The 21,841-nt window shown below is 39.1% G+C and overlaps 1 protein-coding gene across 43 annotated transcripts in view; it reads left to right on the top strand.

Moving 5' to 3' along the window:
- znf740a (zinc finger protein 740a) overlaps positions 1 to 21,626 on the top strand; it is a 38,206-nt gene extending 16,580 nt beyond the window's left edge. For 10 of the 43 annotated variants that reach the window (XM_084061470.1, XM_084061474.1, XM_084061472.1 and 7 more), the window contains 17 exons: positions 204 to 287; positions 923 to 1,006; positions 1,344 to 1,427; positions 1,819 to 1,902; positions 2,695 to 2,778; positions 5,954 to 6,037; positions 6,446 to 6,529; positions 7,272 to 7,406; positions 8,173 to 8,256; positions 10,791 to 10,874; positions 11,622 to 11,705; positions 12,092 to 12,226; positions 12,628 to 12,711; positions 14,177 to 14,257; positions 14,881 to 14,964; positions 15,442 to 15,560; positions 17,712 to 21,626. In XM_084061470.1, coding sequence (XP_083917596.1) covers positions 204 to 287; positions 923 to 1,006; positions 1,344 to 1,427; positions 1,819 to 1,902; positions 2,695 to 2,778; positions 5,954 to 6,037; positions 6,446 to 6,529; positions 7,272 to 7,406; positions 8,173 to 8,256; positions 10,791 to 10,874; positions 11,622 to 11,705; positions 12,092 to 12,226; positions 12,628 to 12,711; positions 14,177 to 14,257; positions 14,881 to 14,964; positions 15,442 to 15,560; positions 17,712 to 17,885 — 1,652 coding nt within the window. In that variant the 3' untranslated portion in view covers positions 17,886 to 21,626. The remainder of the gene's footprint in view (positions 1 to 203; positions 288 to 922; positions 1,007 to 1,343; positions 1,428 to 1,818; positions 1,903 to 2,694; positions 2,779 to 5,953; positions 6,038 to 6,445; positions 6,530 to 7,271; positions 7,407 to 8,172; positions 8,257 to 10,790; positions 10,875 to 11,621; positions 11,706 to 12,091; positions 12,227 to 12,627; positions 12,712 to 14,176; positions 14,258 to 14,880; positions 14,965 to 15,441; positions 15,561 to 17,711) is intronic. The other 33 variants (XM_084061475.1, XM_084061485.1, XM_084061498.1 and 30 more) reach the window with 26 other exon arrangements.
- The last annotated feature ends 215 nt before the right edge of the window (positions 21,627 to 21,841 follow it).

Below are 21,841 nucleotides of genomic sequence, written 5' to 3' on the forward strand. Positions count from 1 at the left end.
TTTTAAAATATGCTTGGCACACATCCTGTTGCAGTTTTGTCTCGATTTAGGCTTGATTGATACATTTTTATTTCTCATAACAAACGCTTTTAGAACTTATAAGCCCCAGATTTTAGCTGTTTTTAATGATGATTTGTGAATAATGCTTCCCCTCGATTTGAGTAAGAACGTTCAGCTAATATTTGGATGCTTTGTGTATGTAGGGGTGAAGCCGTACGCTTGCTCCATGTGTGACATGAGATTCTTCCAACGTTATCATCTGGCGAGACACAGCCTCACACACACTGGTATGCTAGCTCACTGGACAGTTTGTGTTTGTTGTAGAGATGCTATGAAATGCTCTTAACCTAATCGGAAGCGTTTTTTATATTAGATCAAAAATCTTGAAGGCAGTTGCAGTTAAGTTCTGAGAAAGTTTTCTTCTTGTTGTCGTGGATACGCACACTGAGGCAGGGCAAAAAGTGTGAGAGAAATGGTTCAAGTTGGGCTTAACTTAGGCAACCTGTGCGTGTATATTCTGTGTGCCAGTCCAGCTGCCAAAACAAAAAACACGAAATCATTGTGGTGCCAGCGATCTAAATATACAAGGTTGGCACAAGAGGTGTATCTGTGGGATACACGACTGTACTTGACTTGCCTCTCTTCCACTGAATGTCCTATATCACTGTGTGTACCTACTAGTCTCCCAAAAAACTCCTTTGAGTTAAATTGAATTGGACGTACAATTGCCAAATTCCTGAACCAGCCCGTAACGTGACCACCGTGACCTTCCATAGAAGCATAGTGCGAGTCTCAGAGACCGATGCAGCTGATGATTTAGATCACGACGTGGAAAAGCAACCGTTAAATGTTAAAGGTGCTGAAAACACATTTTTTTCCCCATGTCTCTATAGCTAATATCTTGATACTCTTATGTGTGTAGGGGTGAAGCCATACGCTTGCTCCATGTGTGACATGAGGTTTTTTCAACGCTACCACTTGGCAAGGCACAGTCTCACTCACACGGGTACGGGCTCAACCCCTTCTTTGCTACACTAGAGCCCAAATAATACCCTTTATGGGGCTGATATACTGCAGTATGTATGTATGTATGTATGTAGGCTGGCAGCATAACCGTTACGAGTCCGGCTGGTCTAAGTCCTCCGACCAATATGATTTATGGTGGCATTTAAGATATTTTAACTTGTCCTTTTAAAATACATTATAAATGTTAGTAGTCCCCCTATCAACCATGCCAATACCTTTGGCATGTCGTTTTGCTGCATTTTTAGTGAATGGGTGTATCCTGTTCCTTTTTGAGATACTTACATAGGTTGTTTGTGTGTGTGTGTGTGTGTGTGCAGGGGTGAAGCCATATGCTTGCTCCATGTGTGACATGAGGTTTTTCCAGAGATACCACCTGGCAAGACACAGCCTCACCCATACGGGTACGTGTCTCACCTGAGCGCCCTCTCACAATGTCGCTAACCAGGAGATCTAGTGCCCTGGTTGTTGTATTATAAGGCAGTTTGTGCCTGTGTGAGAGTATATTCACACATAAAGATAATGTCTGATAACGACAACCACGATCCACACTCGGATTCATTTAAGATCGGGTGAAATATGTAGTTTTATGTGTTCAGTTTCATCATGATATATTTACTAAGTAGCTCTCAGGGTAGAGATCGCATTATTGCACTTATTGGAATCTAGGTGGAGCGTTACACAGAAATGGTCATGAAATTGAGTAAAATAAGTCAAATGTGTGCCAAAAAAATGCTATGTTGTGTATACAGCTCGTGAGAGCAGATACTAAAGTTTGGTACTGTATGCATTTAGGGGTGAAGCCATACGCTTGCTCCATGTGTGACATGCGGTTCTTCCAGCGTTACCATTTGGCAAGACACAGCCTCACCCATACTGGTATGCTTGTATTAATATTTACCCTCTCCCTGCAAAACCTTCCTCAAATGTACAACAATAGGGACATGATTTATTATTACTTGTCTCCAATGATACCTTGATATAAAATACCATTAGTTCCCCTTCACAGAAACAAAATAATGGAATTTTTGGCTTTGTTGGAAAACTGTCCACTTAACAAATGACTCTCTGAAATCTTTCTGTGACTTAACTGTTACTGTTGCAAACATTTAAAAAAAAGAAGAAAAAAAAATCTAAAGCACATTACACTAAAAACACATTTAATGCGATTAAATTCAGACTTCAAATTTCTTTTTTGAAATATGCAGACGACAAGGCTCCAGATCTCAAAAATGCTCCCGATGTAATCAAAAGGCCATCAGGCACAAACAAACAAACACATGACCAGCTAAGTGGTCAACACATTCTACATGTGTGGCATGAGGATAATGTGGTTACAGCATGAGCCCTTATTTCAATCCACCAGGTTGGAGCTACACGGGTAAAAGAAATAATAAAAAAATAAAGATTGGAGTCATTGATATCGTAAATGCTTTTGATGTCTGAACGTTTCTGAGCATCGAAGGTTTTGGTGTAATGTCCTAAGCAAATAGCTGTATTAGTGCATGCGATTATTAACTGTTTTAATGCTTTTTATTACATTCTTGCATGTAACTCACTAAAACGTCATTAGCATTTCCATATTATTATTTTTATTTTGCTTTGATCACTGTTATTCAAACCCACCTAATCAAGTTGAAATGTAAGCTAATGCTCTTGTGCTCTGTTTAGGGGTGAAGCCATATGCCTGTACCATGTGTGACATGAGGTTTATTCAGCGTTACCAACTGGAGAGACACAGTCTCACTCATACGGGTATGTGTTCTCTGTTTGGGACCCTCATTGTCCTCTTGTCTCTCATTCTTCTCCCTCCTCCTTCTGCTTGATCATGCATGCGCCCCCCCCCCAGTTGAATTCTGTACATGGCTGCATCAAACTCGAGTTTGTATTTCCTTCTCCTCCCGCTTTTTAATTTTGTTTTTCCACCCGTGCTTATGCTTGATTATTTTATTTTTTTGGCTGCAAGAGCTTTATTATCTACAGAGAGGTCCCTAAGTACTTGAACAGCAACTTGCTTGTGAATTTTAAAGCCCAGTCTTCGTTTTAATTCAGTTAAGAACTACGGTGCTTTTTGTACAAAACCAGGGTGTGTCGATTTATTTGGACCGTTTTTTCCCAAAGAGTCACAGAGAGTTTTCAAAAGAGTCACTTTTCAATATGCAGTGGCTTCTAGATTGTGTGCAAAGTAACAGACATTTCACCAGACTGACAGTATTTTAACCCTTTAAGACCTGAGGCGATTCTTAAAAATGTTTTCTAAATCCTAACAGTTTAAAAAAAAAAAAAAAAAAGCTTTCAAGATTTTTCAAAAATAGCAGATCTACAAGCTCATAGTGCGGCACTCGGTGCCGCGCTTTGAGCTTGTATATCTGCTATTTTTTGAATAGCCAAAGAAATCTAAAGTGACACAGATGTGTTCCAGGTCTTAATGGGGTTAAAATCTTATGCGTAGAACCCATAGTACGCGGTGACGTACTGTAGCTAGGCTTTAATTCTTTTACAGACGTGGTGGCGATGAGAGTTATAGCCAAGCAAAGTACCAGCTTGAAAACTCTTTATTTCTATGAAGATTCAGCCACTTGGCTGTAACCCTGCGCTGCAAAATATAGTATAGATTTGGCGAAAATACTTGGTAAACAAGAAATGAGGGAGTACAACTTTGAATCATTATGACGCTACATAGCTTAACATTTTTACCATAGAGTTCAATACGGTAATGTCTGAAAAAAACAGCCTCTAAGTCATTCTTGCTTGTTGCTGTCGGTTGGATGTCCTAAACTGTTACTTTTGAGGGTTCAAATAAAAAAATGGCAAAAGTAGCAGATCTACAAGCTCAAAACGCGTCGCTTGGCGTTGCGTTTCGAGCTTGCGCATCTGCTCCTGTTGATGCTTTTTTTGTGTGATGCTGTAGTATGATCAAGTATGGCATTCATTTACGAAAAAAACACCAACTACCCGACAGCAACTATATCAAAAAGCAATGCCGTTCTCGCCATTTAGTATGTGCAGCGATATTTTCTGATAAAGTACTTAAACTACGTTTTTTAATATCTCAATTTCACAATAACCATGTAGAGACAAAACATGAATTATTGTTGCTACCCAAATACTTAAGGAGTTCACTGTATATGCTGGGATTTCACATCAGATTCTTAGAAAGGTATTTGCCCCAGATTGGTTAGTTTGATGTAGTGACCATTGTCGTTTATTTCACCAAAACCTTTAAACAAATGTTTAAAGATGTATATTTATCAATGTATATTTATCATTTCATCATAGTGAACGTTTTTGTTGAAGAGTGTCAGGACAGTGTCAGACTCTGAATCAGATGGCTGTTTTTTTTTAAGATCTCTAAATGTCTGTGCAAACTAAGCTATGCTGAATCCTTTGTTTTGTGCAGAGATGTTTACCAACTGCCTAAAATTGTCTTGGCTCATGCGATCAGCGTGATTAAAAATTCAAGTTTCCCCTGTGCAAAATGTAAAACTGGAGCAGCTGTAGAGCGTTCAACTCCCGCCCACCACCAAAACATCACTGCCTACCTAGGAAGCCATTTGGAGAACAATGCGGTTTTTACCTCCTGTTTGATTTACTCATATCTTCTTACAAACAAACAGTGGCACAAGATCACACTCCACAATGATGTCTTTCACATATCAGCCGATAGATAAAAGATGTTGTTTTATCCCCTGACTTATGATATCGTTGAAAAACAAAACGACGCTTACAATGCCTCCGTTTTTTTGCACCAACTGCAGACATACAATGATTAAAGATTGTGTCATTTACTACAGATTGACTAAAAGACGAGACTAGAAGAAGCGATCAATGACATTAATTTGGCCTGTGTGTAAATGGTTGTGTTATAGATACCATTGGTTCTCAAAGTGGGGTCCGGGGACCCCCAGGGGTACTTGAGGGGGTTCCAGGGGGTCCCCAGCTAAATGATGGACAGGAACCAAATGGACCCTTATGGGTCTGTAACTCTGAGAGTGTACAAATGGAACCAAATGGACCCTAACGGGTCCATTTGGTTCCATTTGTTACACTCTCAGAGTTAAATTAACATTGATTTTACAATATGAATTGGGGTCCCTCCCAGAGATATAAATGCCATTAAATGGGGGTCCGTAGCCTAATGCATGTCAAACTGGGGGTCCTTGAAATTAAAATGGTTGAGAATCAATGCTAGAGCTGTAAAAAATCTTCTCTTATGGGGGGTCCCTGGCGTATCTTTTCAAATTGGGGTCCGTGGGCTAATAAGTGTCCATTTGGGGGTCCTTGACATGAAAAAGTTTGAGAACCACTGATATATACAACACAAGTCAGGGGATTAAGAAGCATAATTCATGTCTTTCATCATGATAACGTGAAACAGTTTGGCATTGTCTGCTCTATAAGAGAAATGGCTTCCGAGGTCCAGTTGTGTTTTTCGGGGGTGGGCCAGACTTATATAACGCTATAGTATACATATGAATGTTCATATTTATGGATAAAGGATCGTGTTCGCATAGTGTGATAAAATGGAATGTGGCGTTCAGAACCAGTTGGCGTGTTCTCATTTGGCCTGATCGTGTGTCTAGAATTGAATTGTCTAGCTCTATTTTGACGGGGATCGTCGAGGTAAATTACCTGCTACAGTTGTGATATGGATCTTGTGAATTTGAACATTGGCCGAATTTGAACTATTGCAATTATAGGCACCACTTCAATGAGATGTAAAAAAAAAAATCTGTTTCTAATTGGAATAGGAGATACATTTTGACATGCTGGAAAATCCTCTGTTAGACAAAAGCGCTGATAAGTACAGCAAAACTTTACTAAGCTTATTAGTAAAGTTTAAAATTGATCATTTTTGGCAGTTGAGTCTTTCCTTTTTTTTCTCCTATTTCTTATTTTTTAATGCTAAAGTTGGTACTTCTGTGTGTAGGGGTGAAGCCGTACGCTTGCACCATGTGTGACAAGAGGTTTTTTCAGCGCTACCACCTGGCGAGACACAGCCTCACTCATATGGGTATGCGTCTGCCAATCTTACCCAGAACACAAGATTAGGATAATGTTGATATTTGCATACTTAATTTACTCTCTTAAGTAATTGTATATTCATGTATAAATGATGGGCGAGACTTAATGTTAAGCCTTTATTGCCACTAGATAACATCATCAGCTCATGTGATGTGTTGTGTAAGTGGATTTAAGATCTGTGACCCCTTTTTTGAGAATTTTAAACTTAATTTGAGACAAACAATCTTATTGACTGTTGTTACCCTGTAAGTCATTCCAGGGTGTGGAATTGGTTATTAACCACCCATATCAATTTAGCTATGATTTGTACTTTTGAAATAGGATTATTTAAAGAAATTTGTCCACCCCCCCCTCCGAGTAACACAAAAAATAATACATTGATGCTCTGGTCGTTTAGGTGTGAAACCTTACGCTTGCACCATGTGTGACATGAGGTTTTTTCAACGTTACCACCTGGCAAGACACAGCCTCACTCATACGGGTATGGGTTCGTGCACCGTGCCCATGACATTTAGTGTCAGTTAATGAATATTATGCTTTGATTTAGACAGTTTATATTAGTCTTTAGACCTTTTCTAATTTAAAGGTAGGGTAAGTGATATGTTTTTGATTTTTTTTGTTTTTTGTTAAAAAGGTTAAAGTACTATATTCTGATAGTAATCGTTGCTACAGAGCGTTTGTTCGGTCACAGGGGTCTCTCCAGCTCTTTAGTAAACAGAATATAGTACATTTTCAGGTAGGTGACAACATTTGAGCCAATCAGAAGAGGGCACTGAAAATGCATTTTCTGTTTAATAAAGAGCTGGAGAGACATGGGAGACTCCTTATATGGACAGGACACTCTATAGTAACGAGTACTATCAGAACATACACCCATTTTGCAATTATTTGAATAATAATTGCAAAAACTTACCCTACCGTTAAGCTAAGAGAAACGACAAACAAGCACTTAGTCTGAATTCTTAGCTAATTGATCTCCATTATTAATACATTATTAATCTGAAGTCAGTGTCTTTTGATATTTGGTCTTTGTTGGGGTCTAAAACATTTAAATGAATCAATATATTATACGTGGAAAATATTATTTAACATAATTTCCCCCTTTCTTCTGTGTGCATGAATTGGCATACGTGTGGTTAATAACCAATAGCTTATGATTATTCATTCCTAAACCAGGGGGGAATGAGGCTCAGTAATATAATATTGCTATACTCTGCGTTTAGGTGTGAAACCTTACGCATGCACCATGTGTGACAAGAGGTTTTTTCAGCGCTACCACCTGGCGAGACACAGCCTCACTCATATGGGTATGCCCACGCCCATCTTACCCATGCCACTGAGATCAGTGTGTACACAAGGTCAGCCAGTTTAGGATCACATCAGCTCCTTTTTAACATGTTAACCATTGCAGCATTTTGCTTGGTCTAGCCTAGCCTATATATAAGCCTATATCATGCATTATCTTAACCCATTAAGACCAGGAACGCATCTTGTGTGTCATTTTTAGATTTCTTTGGCTATTCAAAAATAGCAGATATACAAGCTCAAGCCGCGCTATGAGCTTGTAGATCTGCTATTTTTGAAAAATCATGAAACGTTTTTTTTTTTACGTTTGTAACTCAAATCTTTGCTTCTGGGGGTTCCTGGAACTAAATATTTTACAAATGTTCGCTTAAAAAAATATATATAATCCAAGATTTTGCCACATTTTTCAAAAATAGCAGATCTACAAGCTCATATTTTTGAATGGCCCAAAGAAATCTAAAAGTGACACACGGGTGCGTTCCTGGTCTTAATGGGTTGAATGGAACATATAATCTATAATCTATACAGCATTGTGACATCATCAGCTCATGTGATGTGTTTTAGTTGTGGACTAAATGATTGATAAAAACAGTTGGATGCTACTCTCAATTGGAACGGGGAATACAAATTTGTAATCAGTGTGAATCCCCTGGAAGAGAAAAAAAAATCACTTAAATTGATCCAAAACAAGTGGTTAACAACCCATCAATTCTGAATAGGAACATTTTATCAATGAAATATTATTGCATATTGATGGATTGTGAAGCACGAATATTAAAAGCTTTTTAATAAGTAATATGATGAATGCTCTGCGTTTAGGTGTGAAACCTTTTGCTTGTACCATGTGTGACATGAGGTTTGTTCAGCGTTACCACCTGTCAAGACACAGCCTCACTCATTCGGGTATGCGTCCATGCACCCAGCCCACCTCTTATTTATGTATTGTGACAGTTTGAGGGCCGTCTCTTGTTTGGTAGCACAAGCGTTGTATGCTAAAACACTAATAAACAAGGCCTTATTCTATATTTTTATTTTGTCAATGTCGCTAATGATTTTCAACCTGTACAAACAACATTGTGATTGGGTTAGAATTGGTCCAATCATAATGGATGTATCTCAGTGACTGTTCGGGGGGGCGGGGGGGGGGGCATGGCCATTCACAGCGGGGCTGATCGCCGGCAGTGTTGCCAGATTCTGTGAGAGAAACAAGCAACCAGGTCTAGGAAAACCAGCCCAAAAGAAGCGACTATGGGCACACATGTGCACTTTAACATGTACATCAGCTATTTGAAAATGGCAGATCTACAAGCTCACAACGCGTCGCATCGCGACGCGTTGTGAGCTTGTAGATCGGCTATTTTCAAATAAAATCTTGCGGCGAAATTATAATAAGCAGATCTGGCAAGTAACCCTGATCGCCGGCCCCCCTCCCTGGAAGTGCTGCTTGCAGCGTTCTCGAGCAGCGTGGTATGGCTGCATGCAGCGTTCTGCTGGAGAACCCGCTCATCCGATCCACCTCACCCTTTGACACGGCTCACACTCCCCTGGGTCTTCATATCAGCCAATACACCCAAGTCCAAGTGTGATGTCTGTCGGATGAACGGTTCTCGAGATCTGTGAAGGGCAGTCATACATGTATACATACATACAGAGATTCCTTTGAATTTATATATGGATACAGCTGCATATCGTAATTACATATTCAGTCACGTATCAAAAAGGTCTACAGGTTGGTTATGGCCTGTCTACCAGAGAATATTGTGTGTCAGTCATTTTGGCCCAATGCTTCTAAACACCTCAACTGGCTCAAGATTATACTTTATTTCCCCTCATTGTTGGCTAAGCATAAACACACTTCTCCCCCATGCCTCCTGCTGCAGATTTAGCCTTATACTGACAGGTTACTACACTACTGATTGATTAAATTACATTAGGCCGTGTTCTTTGTCTCAATTTAAACCTCTCCCCCACAGCCTTCCATTACGCTACGCTTGCAAGTACAGTAGAACCCGATTTATCTGAACGTCATTCGTCCAAAACTTAACGGTCCAACTGAACGTGGGTCCTTTTTGTCGTTAATGGCTGAAAATAGCCTTCAGGAATGTGAAGCAAAAGTGCATTTGAAGACTTTGTCCTCCCTGTTAAAGTGGGATGTGCTGTCCTGGGAGTATTGGATCAGTCGGCCTGTTGTATATGTAGTCAGCTGTTTGTCGAACTTAAGAACATTTTTAATGGCTCATTCACTGACCCTTTTGAATGCACTTGGATTGATCTACTCGAGCACTTTGGGCTTAATGCTTAATTTATACCCCCTTCGTATGGCAACGTATAAATCAGACTTAACGTCAGTGAAATGTATACTCTAGCCTATTTCAGTCACTGAAATATACATTTCACTGACGATACGTGAGAGAATAAGTCAGCGGTTTCCCCACGCATAGACGTTACCTGGGCAGACTACCCAGTAAGATTCCTTGGTGGTCAAATTGTGTTATATTTTATATTATAAAGGTTGAAATAGAACCTCCCACTGGAACGCATTGAGGCTCTCTCGTTTTTGATAAGAATTTTCGGTTAATCTTGTTGCCAATTGCTGGTAGTCGTGTTATAAAAGCCATAATACAGACAGAGGTTATTATATGTTCTATATATCGACACCACACATAGCTTTGATATAATCACTATTGGCCTCGCATATTATTTTTCAATCAAGTTTGTAATTTCATTTCATATTACACTGACTACTGACGAGTTTATTCAATACTGCATTTACGGTATACAGAAGTAACGCATACCTACCATCTTCATGATGTAGAGTTGGAAGTCAAGTATCATCTACAAAAACAACACGTCGGCAGTTCATTTTTAACAGACTTTAGTATGCAAATGTTTGCACTGTGTCACTGCTAAACTTGAACACGCATTGCATCACCTGGAGTCCAGATCCCATAGATCAGAGGGTTGATGTCACTATAAATGTCTTGTTTATGTGGAGACTGTTGTAGATATTTTACAACAGATGAGAGATTTCTAGGCAATGATTTGGTCAGGTTTCAGGTTCACTTTAGTGAACATCCTTCTTTTCCCTTTCCCATGGGGTTCAGATAAACGAGGTTCTACTGTTGTCAGATTCGCTGTGGTAATAATATACGTTAACCAAACAAAAAACGAAATAGAACGAATAGTCTCGGGATGTGAACACAAAACTTTCAATTACGTGTTTCAGGGGAAACGAATACTGAATTTGAAACATTCACTGCTCTAGTTACTGTGTTATAAGCAGTCTTATGAACACAATAATGCCAGACGGTGCAGCATCTCATCCTGTGCTGTCGACAGCGCTGCAACTCTCTTATTTATCTCTCTATTATTATGATGATGTTGGGTGTTGAGAGTTGTGATCTTTTTAATGCTAAAGTTGGTACTTCTGTGTGTAGGGGTGAAGCCGTACGCTTGCACCATGTGTGACAAGAGGTTTTTTCAGCGCCACCACCTGGCCAGACACAGCCTCACTCATATGGGTATGCGTCTGCCAATCTTAACCCAGAACAACACACAAGTTAAAGATTAGGATACGTTAAATATTTCTATGCTTAATTTACTACTTTAAGTAATTGTATTCATTCATTCATGACTTAAATGATGGGTGAGACTTAAAGGGGTAGTACACCCAAAAAAAATTGCTTTTTTTCCTATCGATTCGTCACCTCATGGAGACTTGAATTTGTGGATATTTTTTTAGTTTTTATCGCATTCCTATGCCTATAATTTGATGACCAGGTAGGCAGCGGTTCCGGTAGGAGACACAAAGAGTTTCCTTTGTGTCTCCTACCGGAACTGCTGCCGGTCATGGCTTAGGAATGAGACAAAAACAAAAAAAAATCTCCATGAATTCAAGTCTCCATTTGGTGACTAATCGATAGGAAAAAAAAGTCATTTTGGGGGTGAACTATACCTTTAACTTTTTTGTGTTAAATGCCACTAGTCAACAGCTCATGTGATGTGTTGTGTAAGTGGACTTTAAGATCTGTGACCCCTTGTTTCAGAATTGTAACTTTTAATGTGAGACAAACAAACCCTATTGACTGTTGTTACCCTGCAAGTGACTCCAGGGTCTCTGAATTGGTTATTAACCACCCATATCAATTTAGCTATGATAATGATGATGATGATTTTGTACTCTAGAAATAGAAATACTGAAGGATGTAGCTTTTTTACCGGAGTAAGACACACAAACAAATAATACATTTGATGCTCTGGTCGTTTAGGTGTGAAACCTTACGCTTGCACCATGTGTGACATGAGGTTTTTTCAACGTTACCACCTGGCAAGACACAGCCTCACTCATACGGGTATGGGTTCGTGCACCGTGCCCATGACATTTAGTGTCACTTAATGGATGTTATGCCTTGATTTAGACAGTTTATTAAGTCTTTGTTAGTCTTCCTTTTCTAATTTAAGCTAAGAGAAACTACAGGCAAGCACTTAGTGTGATTTCCCAGCTAGTTGAATTTAGTCGTTACTAATTCACAAGTAAATCTTAAAGTCACTGATTTGTTATGCACTATGGTCTCAATATATTATACGAGGAAAATGATATTTAACATAATCTCCCCCTTTCTTCTGTGTGCATGAATTGGCATACGTGTGGTTAATAACCAATAGCTTATGATTATTCATTCCTAAACCAGGGGGGAATGAGGCTCAGTAATATAATATTGCTATACTCTGCGTTTAGGTGTGAAACCTTACGCATGCACCATGTGTGACAAGAGGTTTTTTCAGCGCTACCACCTGGCGAGACACAGCCTCACTCATATGGGTATGCCCACGCCCATCTTACCCATGCCACTGAGATCAGTGTGTACACAAGGTCAGCCAGTTTAGGATCACATCAGCTCCTTTTTAACATGTTAACCATTGCAGCATTTTGCTTGGTCTAGCCTAGCCTATATAAGCCTATATCATGCATTTATCTTAAATGGAACATATAATATATAATCTATATAGCATTGTGACATCATCAGCTCATGTGATGTGTTTTTAGTTGTGGACTAAAGAATTGATAAACGGTTGGATGCTACTCTCAATTGGATTGGGGAATAATGATAACATTTGTAATTGTAACGTTTGAATCAAATCGATTCCAAAGTGGTTAAACAACCCATCAATTCTGAATAGGAACATTTTAAATGACATTGCATATTATTGATGAACATGAAACGCATATATTAAGAAGCTTTAAAAGTAATACATTGATGCTCTTGCGTTTAGGTGTGAAACCTTTTGCTTGTACCATGTGTGACATGAGGTTTGTTCAGCGTTACCACCTGTCAAGACACAGCCTCACTCATTCGGGTATGCGTCCATGCACCCAGCCCACCTCTTATTTTGTAGGGCATCAGCATTCACTCCTTTTTTTTATTGTGACAGTTTGAGGGCCGTTTTGTGTTTGGCAGCACGAGCAACGTATTTTACATAACATTGTTTTCAGATAATACAGGTACAGATTTTTCACTTAAAAATAAATGATTTCCCCCAGAATTGTTGGCACTCTGTTCAAAAGTAAACACTACACTTTAACAGTCCGTTACACTGCGTGGGTAGTTCATTGTTTTCTTACAAAGGACATGCAGGGGTATTAGACAGATGAAAACATGTGTTGTAGTAAGTGTGTTAGAAGCCGTCCATCGTGGTCCAGTGTAGTAAACACCGCGATACCAGATACTGTAGTACAAGACCTCCATGCAACTCAGCTCTAGATGAACGTATGGTACAATCCTGTGTACAAAAGACTAGACGGCTTCAGATTATGCTCCTGGAAGTAAAGTCAACTTTTGTTGCACATATGCATTTTCATTTTAATGTAGACCTTCATATATTCAATGTTATGAGTTAAGAAGATCATTTCGCATTGGGGCTTTTAGTTAAAAGGTAACATTGTTGAGGGAAGTTAGGTGTGGGGGTTGGGGACTGGATTTTCACTCTTTTCATAGTCTAAATAGTTGACCCGAGTTTTGCCGATAATTGGGCCGGTATTCATGATTTAGAGGGTTCACACATTGACCATGTGCAGCGTGTAATGTTATATGAGTTAATGCTACATTTTTCCAACTTAAATTTAATGCATCGATGTTTGTTTATTATTTTTATATATCCCTACTTGATAAGATTAGAACGGAACACGGCGTATATGAAAACATAAGTCATCACAAAAAGGGGCTTTGCGACAGAGCTGTGGATGTATGCAGAGCAGTCACCAGAGCTCTGCTGTAAAGTGCCTCACATTCATTTTAACCCATTAAGACCTGAGGCCATTCTTAAAAATGTTTTCTAAATCCTAACAGTTTTTTGGGAAAAAAAGCGAAAACTTTTTTTTTTCAAGATTTTTGAATAGCCAAAGAAACCTAAAGTGACACAGATGCGTTCCAGGTCTTAATGGGTTAAGAACATTGGAGACAAGTTGCCATGGAAATATAAATAATTTGCTGGAGTACTGTATGCTTTGGGGCACTGCAGTTACTAATGCTGTTAACTGGAAGCAAACATTATGTAGAGATGGATAGCATGGATAGATAATATGGCTTTGAACACTGTACATTTTGACCACCAAATTCCCACAATTTGAAGTTTTAGGAAGTGTGCCAATAATGCTGATGGGGCAATTCATTATTAATGTATTTATTTGGAGGGATAGATTTTAATGTCACTTGTAAGCTAATTCTGTGTAAGCTAGTCAATGCTGGGGTCTGTTAGTTCCTTTGATTTCTGCGTTGAGATCATTTATTTTCTTTAATTCTGATTTTTTTTTTTATCCTACCAGAGAGCTCTGGAAACATACTAAACCATCACCACCTTGTTAAATTCAAACATCCTATTATCCTCGGTACTAAAACCCCCCAAGGTAAATAATGGCAGAAAGATGTGAAAAGTACATTGATAGTTAGGCAGTTCTCTTCTAAGGATGTCATATATTCAGAGATGACATGTTAGTTAGTTTCCATTTCAAAATGTTAGAACACTTGAAAATAGTGACTTTGATCAAATAAAATGCAAAACTCGTGTCTGATGTATTCATGAGATGTTGGACGTAAAACAATATTGAAGGTGGCGGCACTGAAATAGACCTGTTAGACATGAAGTGACATGAGGATTCTCGTGATTTTGATGTTTCGCGCACATTGAGTAGGCGTGTTTTTCATATGTAGATGTATTTGCTAGCTTAAAACCACCCTAAAGCTTTTTGCTTCGAAAGTGCTTTGCTTAGCTCCACATTATGTCCAATCCTATTCACGTCAGTGAGAGAATCTTCCATTTAGAATGTGTGACACATTACATTGACTAACGTAACATGTCTGGAAAGCTATATTCCAAAGTGGAATCATAAGTAGGCATATTTTAGAAGTTAGAATGAGCTGCATCTCTACCATGATGACATTTAGTTCTAGTGTTAGACTGAGCTTGTCAGCTTTGATGTTGTGCTGTGTGGAGGTAGGGCTGGGCTAATATATTGCTCTGTGTGCATAGGGGTGAAGCCGTATGCTTGTTCCATGTGTGACATGAGATTTATTCAGCGTAACCACCTGGAGAGACACAGCCTCACTCATACGGGTATGCGTCCATTTACCATACCCATATATATATATATCACTGAGCAAGGCTCTTCTTGAAAATAACTGAAACAATGACAGGAAAAACCAACGACAAACTCGAGTTTGGATTGTCAAGTCATTTGATGGGATGTTGAACCAGCCTCAAAAAAATACCTTTTATCATTTTTCAGGGGCACCATGTTTGCGTAGATCTGGGATATGAAAAATTTTGAAATTCCACTCTGATCTACACATAATGAGTTGATGACAAAAGGCATAAAAAAAAAAATATATCAATTCTCAGCTGCTTGAAACTATACATTTGAAAATTGTTTTTACAGCTAGGGCGAGTGTTTTCATCTTTTTGTTTGTTGTAGATGTTGGAAATGTAATGGGTAAGAGGACAATATTAGCACAACAAATACTGCATGTTGACTTCAATGTTGTGGTGACGCTGAAAGTAACTTATTGACCATGTATTTGTGTGCTCTTTCAGGAGAGAAGCCATTTGCTTGTGACATGTGTGATATGAGGTTTATCCAGCGCTACCACCTGGAGAGACACAAGCGTGTCCATAGTGGAGAGAAGCCCTATCAGTGTGAACGATGCCAGCAGGTATGTAACAACATGTAGTGACCAGGGCAGGGTCCCCACGGTCATGAAATTCCTGGAAATATTTTGAAAAAATAAATAAAAAAATCCAGTACTGGAAAAGGTTTGGAATTGATCAAACTTCATCAAAGGTTCTGGAATTTATCAAGGGTCCTGGAAAAATATTTGGCTATGCATTGTTTTTGGCTATTGATTATTTTTAATACAAAACCTTTTCATAAACATGTATAACATTACACGAAATATGTAACATAAGTAGTTTTTCGCCGAACAGGCTGTGTAACACCCCATCCGCACTGCCAGCGATGCGACGTGACGCGACGCGAGCGGGTGATGAAATCTCATTAAAATACATGTTTTTGAATGAGACCGTCCTGACCTACCGCAAGCGACAACGAACCGTGCAACGACGTCGTCCACCCCTCCTATTTTCGCTCGCAGGCTCTATTTGAGCGAGGTTTCGTGGCTGTGCCCCACCCCCAAACACTTTTTATTGTTTTTTATTTATTTATTTTGCTACACTGCCTATCTTTGGGCATTGTACATAGGAGTAAGAGACACATTATTGCGCTGAATGATTGTTATATAGGCCTGGAAATTGGGCTAAATATTCTGGAAAGGTTTTGGAAAAGTTTTGGAAATTCATTGCTAAAAATGTGTGGGGACCCTGCCAGGGTTATTATTATAGTTACCCGTAAAGCCTTTACCTGGAGCTACTACTGCCAGGGGCAACTGGCTTGACTGTAGTTAGACACGTGCATGATTCATTCAGTGTCTAGAGCTGTTGCATCCTTTCGGGTATGTCAGTACATTTATTTAACTCATTAAGACCTGGAACTGTGTCATTTTTAGATTTGAGCTAAAAAGCATTATTTTACACTTTGGGTTATTCAAAAATAGCAGATATACAAGCTCATAGCGCGGCACCGAGTGCCGCGCTACGAGCTTGTAGATCTGCTACTTTTGAAAAATCGTGAAAATGTGTGAAATATATATATTTTTAAAGCGAACATTTTTAACTCAAATATTTGCTTCTGGGGGGTCCCTGGAACAAAATATTTTGATGGGGGTCCGTGGCCAAATACATATCATTTTGGGGGTCCTGGCCAGGAAAAAGATTGAGCACCACTGATATAGAAACATACGTTTTTCAGAATACTGTTGAGATTTAGGAGACATGTAGTATCAGCTTCAGGTCTCAATGGGTTAACATCGACGTTCTTTCCAGCGTTCAAAACCATATAGACACACGAAAACTCAAAACAAAAAGCATTGAATTTTGTCTTCCTTGGTTTGACATATTTCCTACATTGGAGCCGTATGTCAATGCGGGATTTAACGCTGAATGGGCCTTCATTTGATTGACATGACGGATTATGCTACCGGTATATGGCATAGGTTCTCGAACCTTTCAGGCCGTGACTGTAGATCTGCTCTAAAATCAATTGTTTTTTTTTATAATAAATACATTGATTTGTTCGATTAACTGCTGCACCCCTATTGAGAAAATCGATCCGTATTGAGAATATCGATGAAATATTTTCTGTGATTCTTTTGACAGATAATGGTTTATAGGTACCCATCAACCCAATACACAATATCTCTGCTATCGGGGCTGAAAACAACTATGTCCAAAATATAAACTTTTCAGGAAAAAAAAAAAAACGTGTTTTTAAAACGGCACAATACATCCTCATTAAAGTTGGTATGGTGACTTTATACATTGTTAGATACTTGAATGTGTCCTTATATTATCATCACTTTACCCACATACAGCTCAAGTGGATTTAGGAGGTTTTTGACCATTAATGTGGAGATAGTTGTTTTGTCCATCATTGATTAGAATGACAAGTCAAACGAAAAAGGAAAAAAAAAAACCCTAAATTGGAATTAGGAGGTTTGAACAACAGTTTGAGGATCCAATGGAGTTAGCAAGTTTAGTCAGAAGCGCTTTTTAATTATTTTCTTCGGTTCAATATTTGTAAAGCGGTGTTCAATAGCAAAAAAAAAAGTTTTAAAAAGTTTATGAAAAGTTGAAAAATGGAGATAGTTGGTTTCTGCCCAATAGCGACGATATACTATAAGCTCTGAAACACAAATGTTTTGTATTTAATGCAGAAGCTAACCATCTCTGAACTTGTGTCTTCCCCAAAGAACTTTTCGCGAACAGACCGACTGCTGCGGCATCGACGGCTGTGCCAGGGCCGCGGCGTCGCCAAGGTGGAGAACCAGCCGTGCTGCGAACCGCGCCCGTACCCCCAGGAGCCCCCGCCCGCGCCCCCCACCTGGAGTCCGCTGCATCCGCCCCCGGGGCGCCTGGCCGTCTGACATTCCGCCTCCTCCTCTCTCACACATCCTCCTCCACATCTCCAGAGACAGGGCCAGGCGGCCACGGGGCTCCTCTTCTACTCTAGCTCTGTGCCCAGTGGCAGCGTCACACCCAAGCACAGACTGATACCTTAACAGCTGCAGTCTTGGGGATTAACTAATGACAAGAGGGACATTTGTGTTTTTTGTTCTGTTGTATTTTACTGTATTTCCTTATTTTTTTTTAAAGACGTCTCGGTGATAAACGGTGAGGTCTGTTTTGTACTTAATCTATTCGTTTTATTTTCCAGTTTTTCTTTCTTTTTATTTGCAAAAAAAAAAAGTAATTATTGTTAAGATATATCTGCTTCTGGTGGTACTTTGGGGAAGGCCAGTGGTATTGTTTTATCCTGAATCCTCTTGCAGCAAAATGGGATTCGTCTGTGATTTTTTTTTTTTTTTATATATATATAGTGGCAAAAAGGAACGTATATGAGCCTCCTGCAGATTTGTTTCTTTGTCGGTCATTTTGGATAAACGATTAGCCATAAGTCAAGTGAGTTTTAAGCGCAGTCTAAATCAATATAACTGTTGTACGCTTGCAAATAACGTAACGAGTAATGCCTGCCGTACAATGTGATCTAGATTAGATTCGGGGTTCTGGTTACTTGGGTAAAGTGAACTTTATCAAAAGAACAGGAAGCGATGATCTGGTCTTAAAACAGGATTGGAACCATAGGGGTGGATTTACTTTATAGGCAAAGAGACTACAGTTTTAATGATTTCTTTGTGTAAATAGTATGAAATGTAACTCATTCTTTAACTATAGGACTTATGTGGTGATCACATATTTTTGATACAAAATGGGCCAAAAAGCAAAGTCACACTAGCAGGGAGTTCACATACTCTTCCTCCTCGCCAATGAACTGTAAAATGTGTTAACGAGAGAGAGAGAGAGGGAGGGGGGGGAAAAAATGTTTCATTGTTTTGTCAAAAGAAGAAACTGTAATGTCAGGCAGTGCGACGTTGATGTGAAAAAAAGACTTCCAAAAGTGTGACGTGAGGAGTGCCAGCAGTTGACTTATAAAGCCTCATGTACGTTTTATACTTTGTTCTTGTGTCGTGTTGTGACACCGTCTTACGACAAAGCATCACGTGAGGCTTCATAGCTCTGCTAGGACAAATGTAAAGGCTTGGGTCACAGAGACGTCACCCTCGGGTGTGTCTCACCATGTACTGTGTCTTGTAGGATGCGCTGATGACTCAGGAAATGGTACAGGATGACGGCCTTATAGCAAGCCCCTGCCCCCCGCCCCCCGCCCACACCCTATTACCAAGAGCTAGGCTATTGTACTTTAAACCGTATATGTACAGAGATCTACAGTACAATAGCAGATCATTGTCCCTCCCTTTTTTTTTCTCAGTTTGTCTATAGACCTTGGTTTAAAAAAAAAAAAAAAAAAGTGCAAGTCGGCCGCTACAAGTCCCATGACGTATGTACAGATTCTCACACTGTGAGAGTAGTGGGGGTAATACAAAATATTGTGGCCTTAGTGTGCTTTTTTTCTTTTTATCTCTTCATTTGCCTTTTCCTTAACTAATTGTTTATTATTGTGGATCAGATATATTTACTAGGATGAGACACAGCCTTCTTCTTCGCGGGGTTATGTTTTTTCTTTTTTTTTTTTTTTCGAAAGCTGTCACGCTAATATAAAAGTTGATGGCTTCAAGTGGCGCTAAAACCAGACAAAAAAAAAGAAATGCCCTCCTGTTGATGGAGGTTGTCTTTTTTTTTTTTCTTCAAACGATGGATATTTGAGTTATTGTTACTGACGACGATGTAACACGTTCTGTAATCATTCATATGAGCCACCATGTGAGAAGTCAATAGTGCTAACTTATTTCCCACTGCAGCGTGTCGTGGCTAGCTGCAGGCCATAGCAGAATCAACACTTTGTTCTTGACTCTGCTACACACTAACAATTGCCTTTTTTATCAGAATATTACGTGGTCTGGTGTGTATAATGGATGTCTGTTATGTTATCAGGCTTGGCCTTAAAACAAGTGCGGATACACAAATAATCATTGTAGTGCTAAATGATAATTGTTAATGAGCGGTTTTCTTTCTCCTATGATGAGCTTGGCTCATGTTGTGTTTAAAGGTCTTTCATGGTCACAGTGAAATGGCAGTCGGTAGATTCGGGGGGGGGGGGGCCACTTAGCTGTTTATAACTGAAGAATTTCTCACACTTGACCCTCCTGCGATTGTTGTGAGCTGTAAACCTGGTGAAGCTTAATATTGTATGATGGTGTACAATTCCAGAAGCCAAAATACAGATGAGAGATGATGGATGGGATGGAGGAAAAAAAACATCATCAGTTAAATGTTTCTGTAGGAAGATTTTCAGTCCTTTTTAATTTCAAAGGCCTCTTTGATGTTTTGGAATTTGACCTCGAGCGATGTTACTTTGGAACAGTTTTACCTCGATGCATTGAAAGACACCGTCTTTCAGTCGTCTCTTAAGACAGTTTTTCCTGTCTTGTCATAAAGAGTGGCCTCTTTGTCTCGTCATAGGCAGAATCGAGAGACTTTGTTGCGTCCCCTAATCTGTGATGGCATAGCAAAGTTACAACCCATGTATTAACTAAGTGGCATTGCACCAATGATTGATTTCTGCGCAATCGAGGGTTTTTATATTTTATGGAGATCAAATTAACGTGAAGTTGTTACATGATGTATGAAGTTCACAAATTCATGGTTTATGAAACTGTCCTAATGTTGAACATTGATGTGGCATCACGGGGTAGATCTTTGGTTCTCTGGTTCCTAGCTTTTGAGAGACTTTGTTCAAATGATGTGAACGGTCAGTGCGTCGTGCTAATAACGTAACAAGGTAATAACCTGAATTCTTAAAAGTCCTCGTTTTCAGATTTCGGGTCATATTCCAATGTAAGCTGTTCAACCCTCTTTCAACATGTCGTCCCTATTTTGTTTTTGTCATTATAGGTGAAGTTTTTTTTCCAAAAAAAAGAGCTGATCTACAAGCTCGCAATGTGTCGTGATGTGACACGCAGTGAGCTTGTAGGTTGGCTGTTTTTTTGAAGATTTCAGAACGGGGCGCAAGTGGATGTGTATATGATTTGACATTCAGACGAGTTCAAGTGTGCGTAGAAATCTAATGTTACTGTTCAGATTCAAGTGACTTGGTGTAACATTGTGAAAACCGTAAGTAGTTTGAAGGGCCAGGTTTGAGAGATGCATCGTACCATATGCTAATGCTAATGCCGCTAACATGATCACACACCACAGTGGCTAAAGGGCAATATATAGTTGACTTCACCTGTTAAATCCCTAACAGTTTTTTATTTTATTTTGTTTTTTGTTTTGTTTTTTAAGTATTGTTATCAATCTCATTGTTAAAATGCAATAGAATCCTTGAGTCTCAGATCATTGGTTAAAATACGATGAGATTTAATTTTTCAGACAAAAAAAAAAAACGGAAAAAAAGGAAAGTGTTTCTGTCTGAGAAGTTGTTTCTCTGTCACGTTTTTTTGACGATCGTTTCAAGGACCTTTTTTTATTCTGAAATTGTAAACACTGGAGTGAAAGGAAAAAAAACAAAAGACAAAAAAAAGAGATATGGATATTTTTCCTTCAGACTGTGCTAGATTTTAGGTTTTAGACGGAGCCGATTCTCATCTTGACAGAGAAGGTGGACAGAATTTGGATCAGTGCAGTTGAGAGCCCACTACGTTCAGTAATTTTAAAACATTAGACACCGTAGTACTACCAAAAAAAAAAGTTTTTTTTATTTTTATTTTTTATTATAAAGTCCCTGGTATTTGTAGTGAATTATATTGATAATGGTATTAGGTAAAGCAACAGCATAACAGTAGCTATCACAGAATTAGTTGTTTTTTTATTTTATTAGTCTTGCATGCAGAGTTATGGTCCTCAGTTAAGACAGGATCTTGAT

This window comes from Gymnoscopelus microlampas (assembly GCF_963454915.1).
Source record: "Gymnoscopelus microlampas genome assembly, chromosome: 7".
Taxonomy (NCBI): Eukaryota; Metazoa; Chordata; class Actinopteri; order Myctophiformes; family Myctophidae; genus Gymnoscopelus; species Gymnoscopelus microlampas.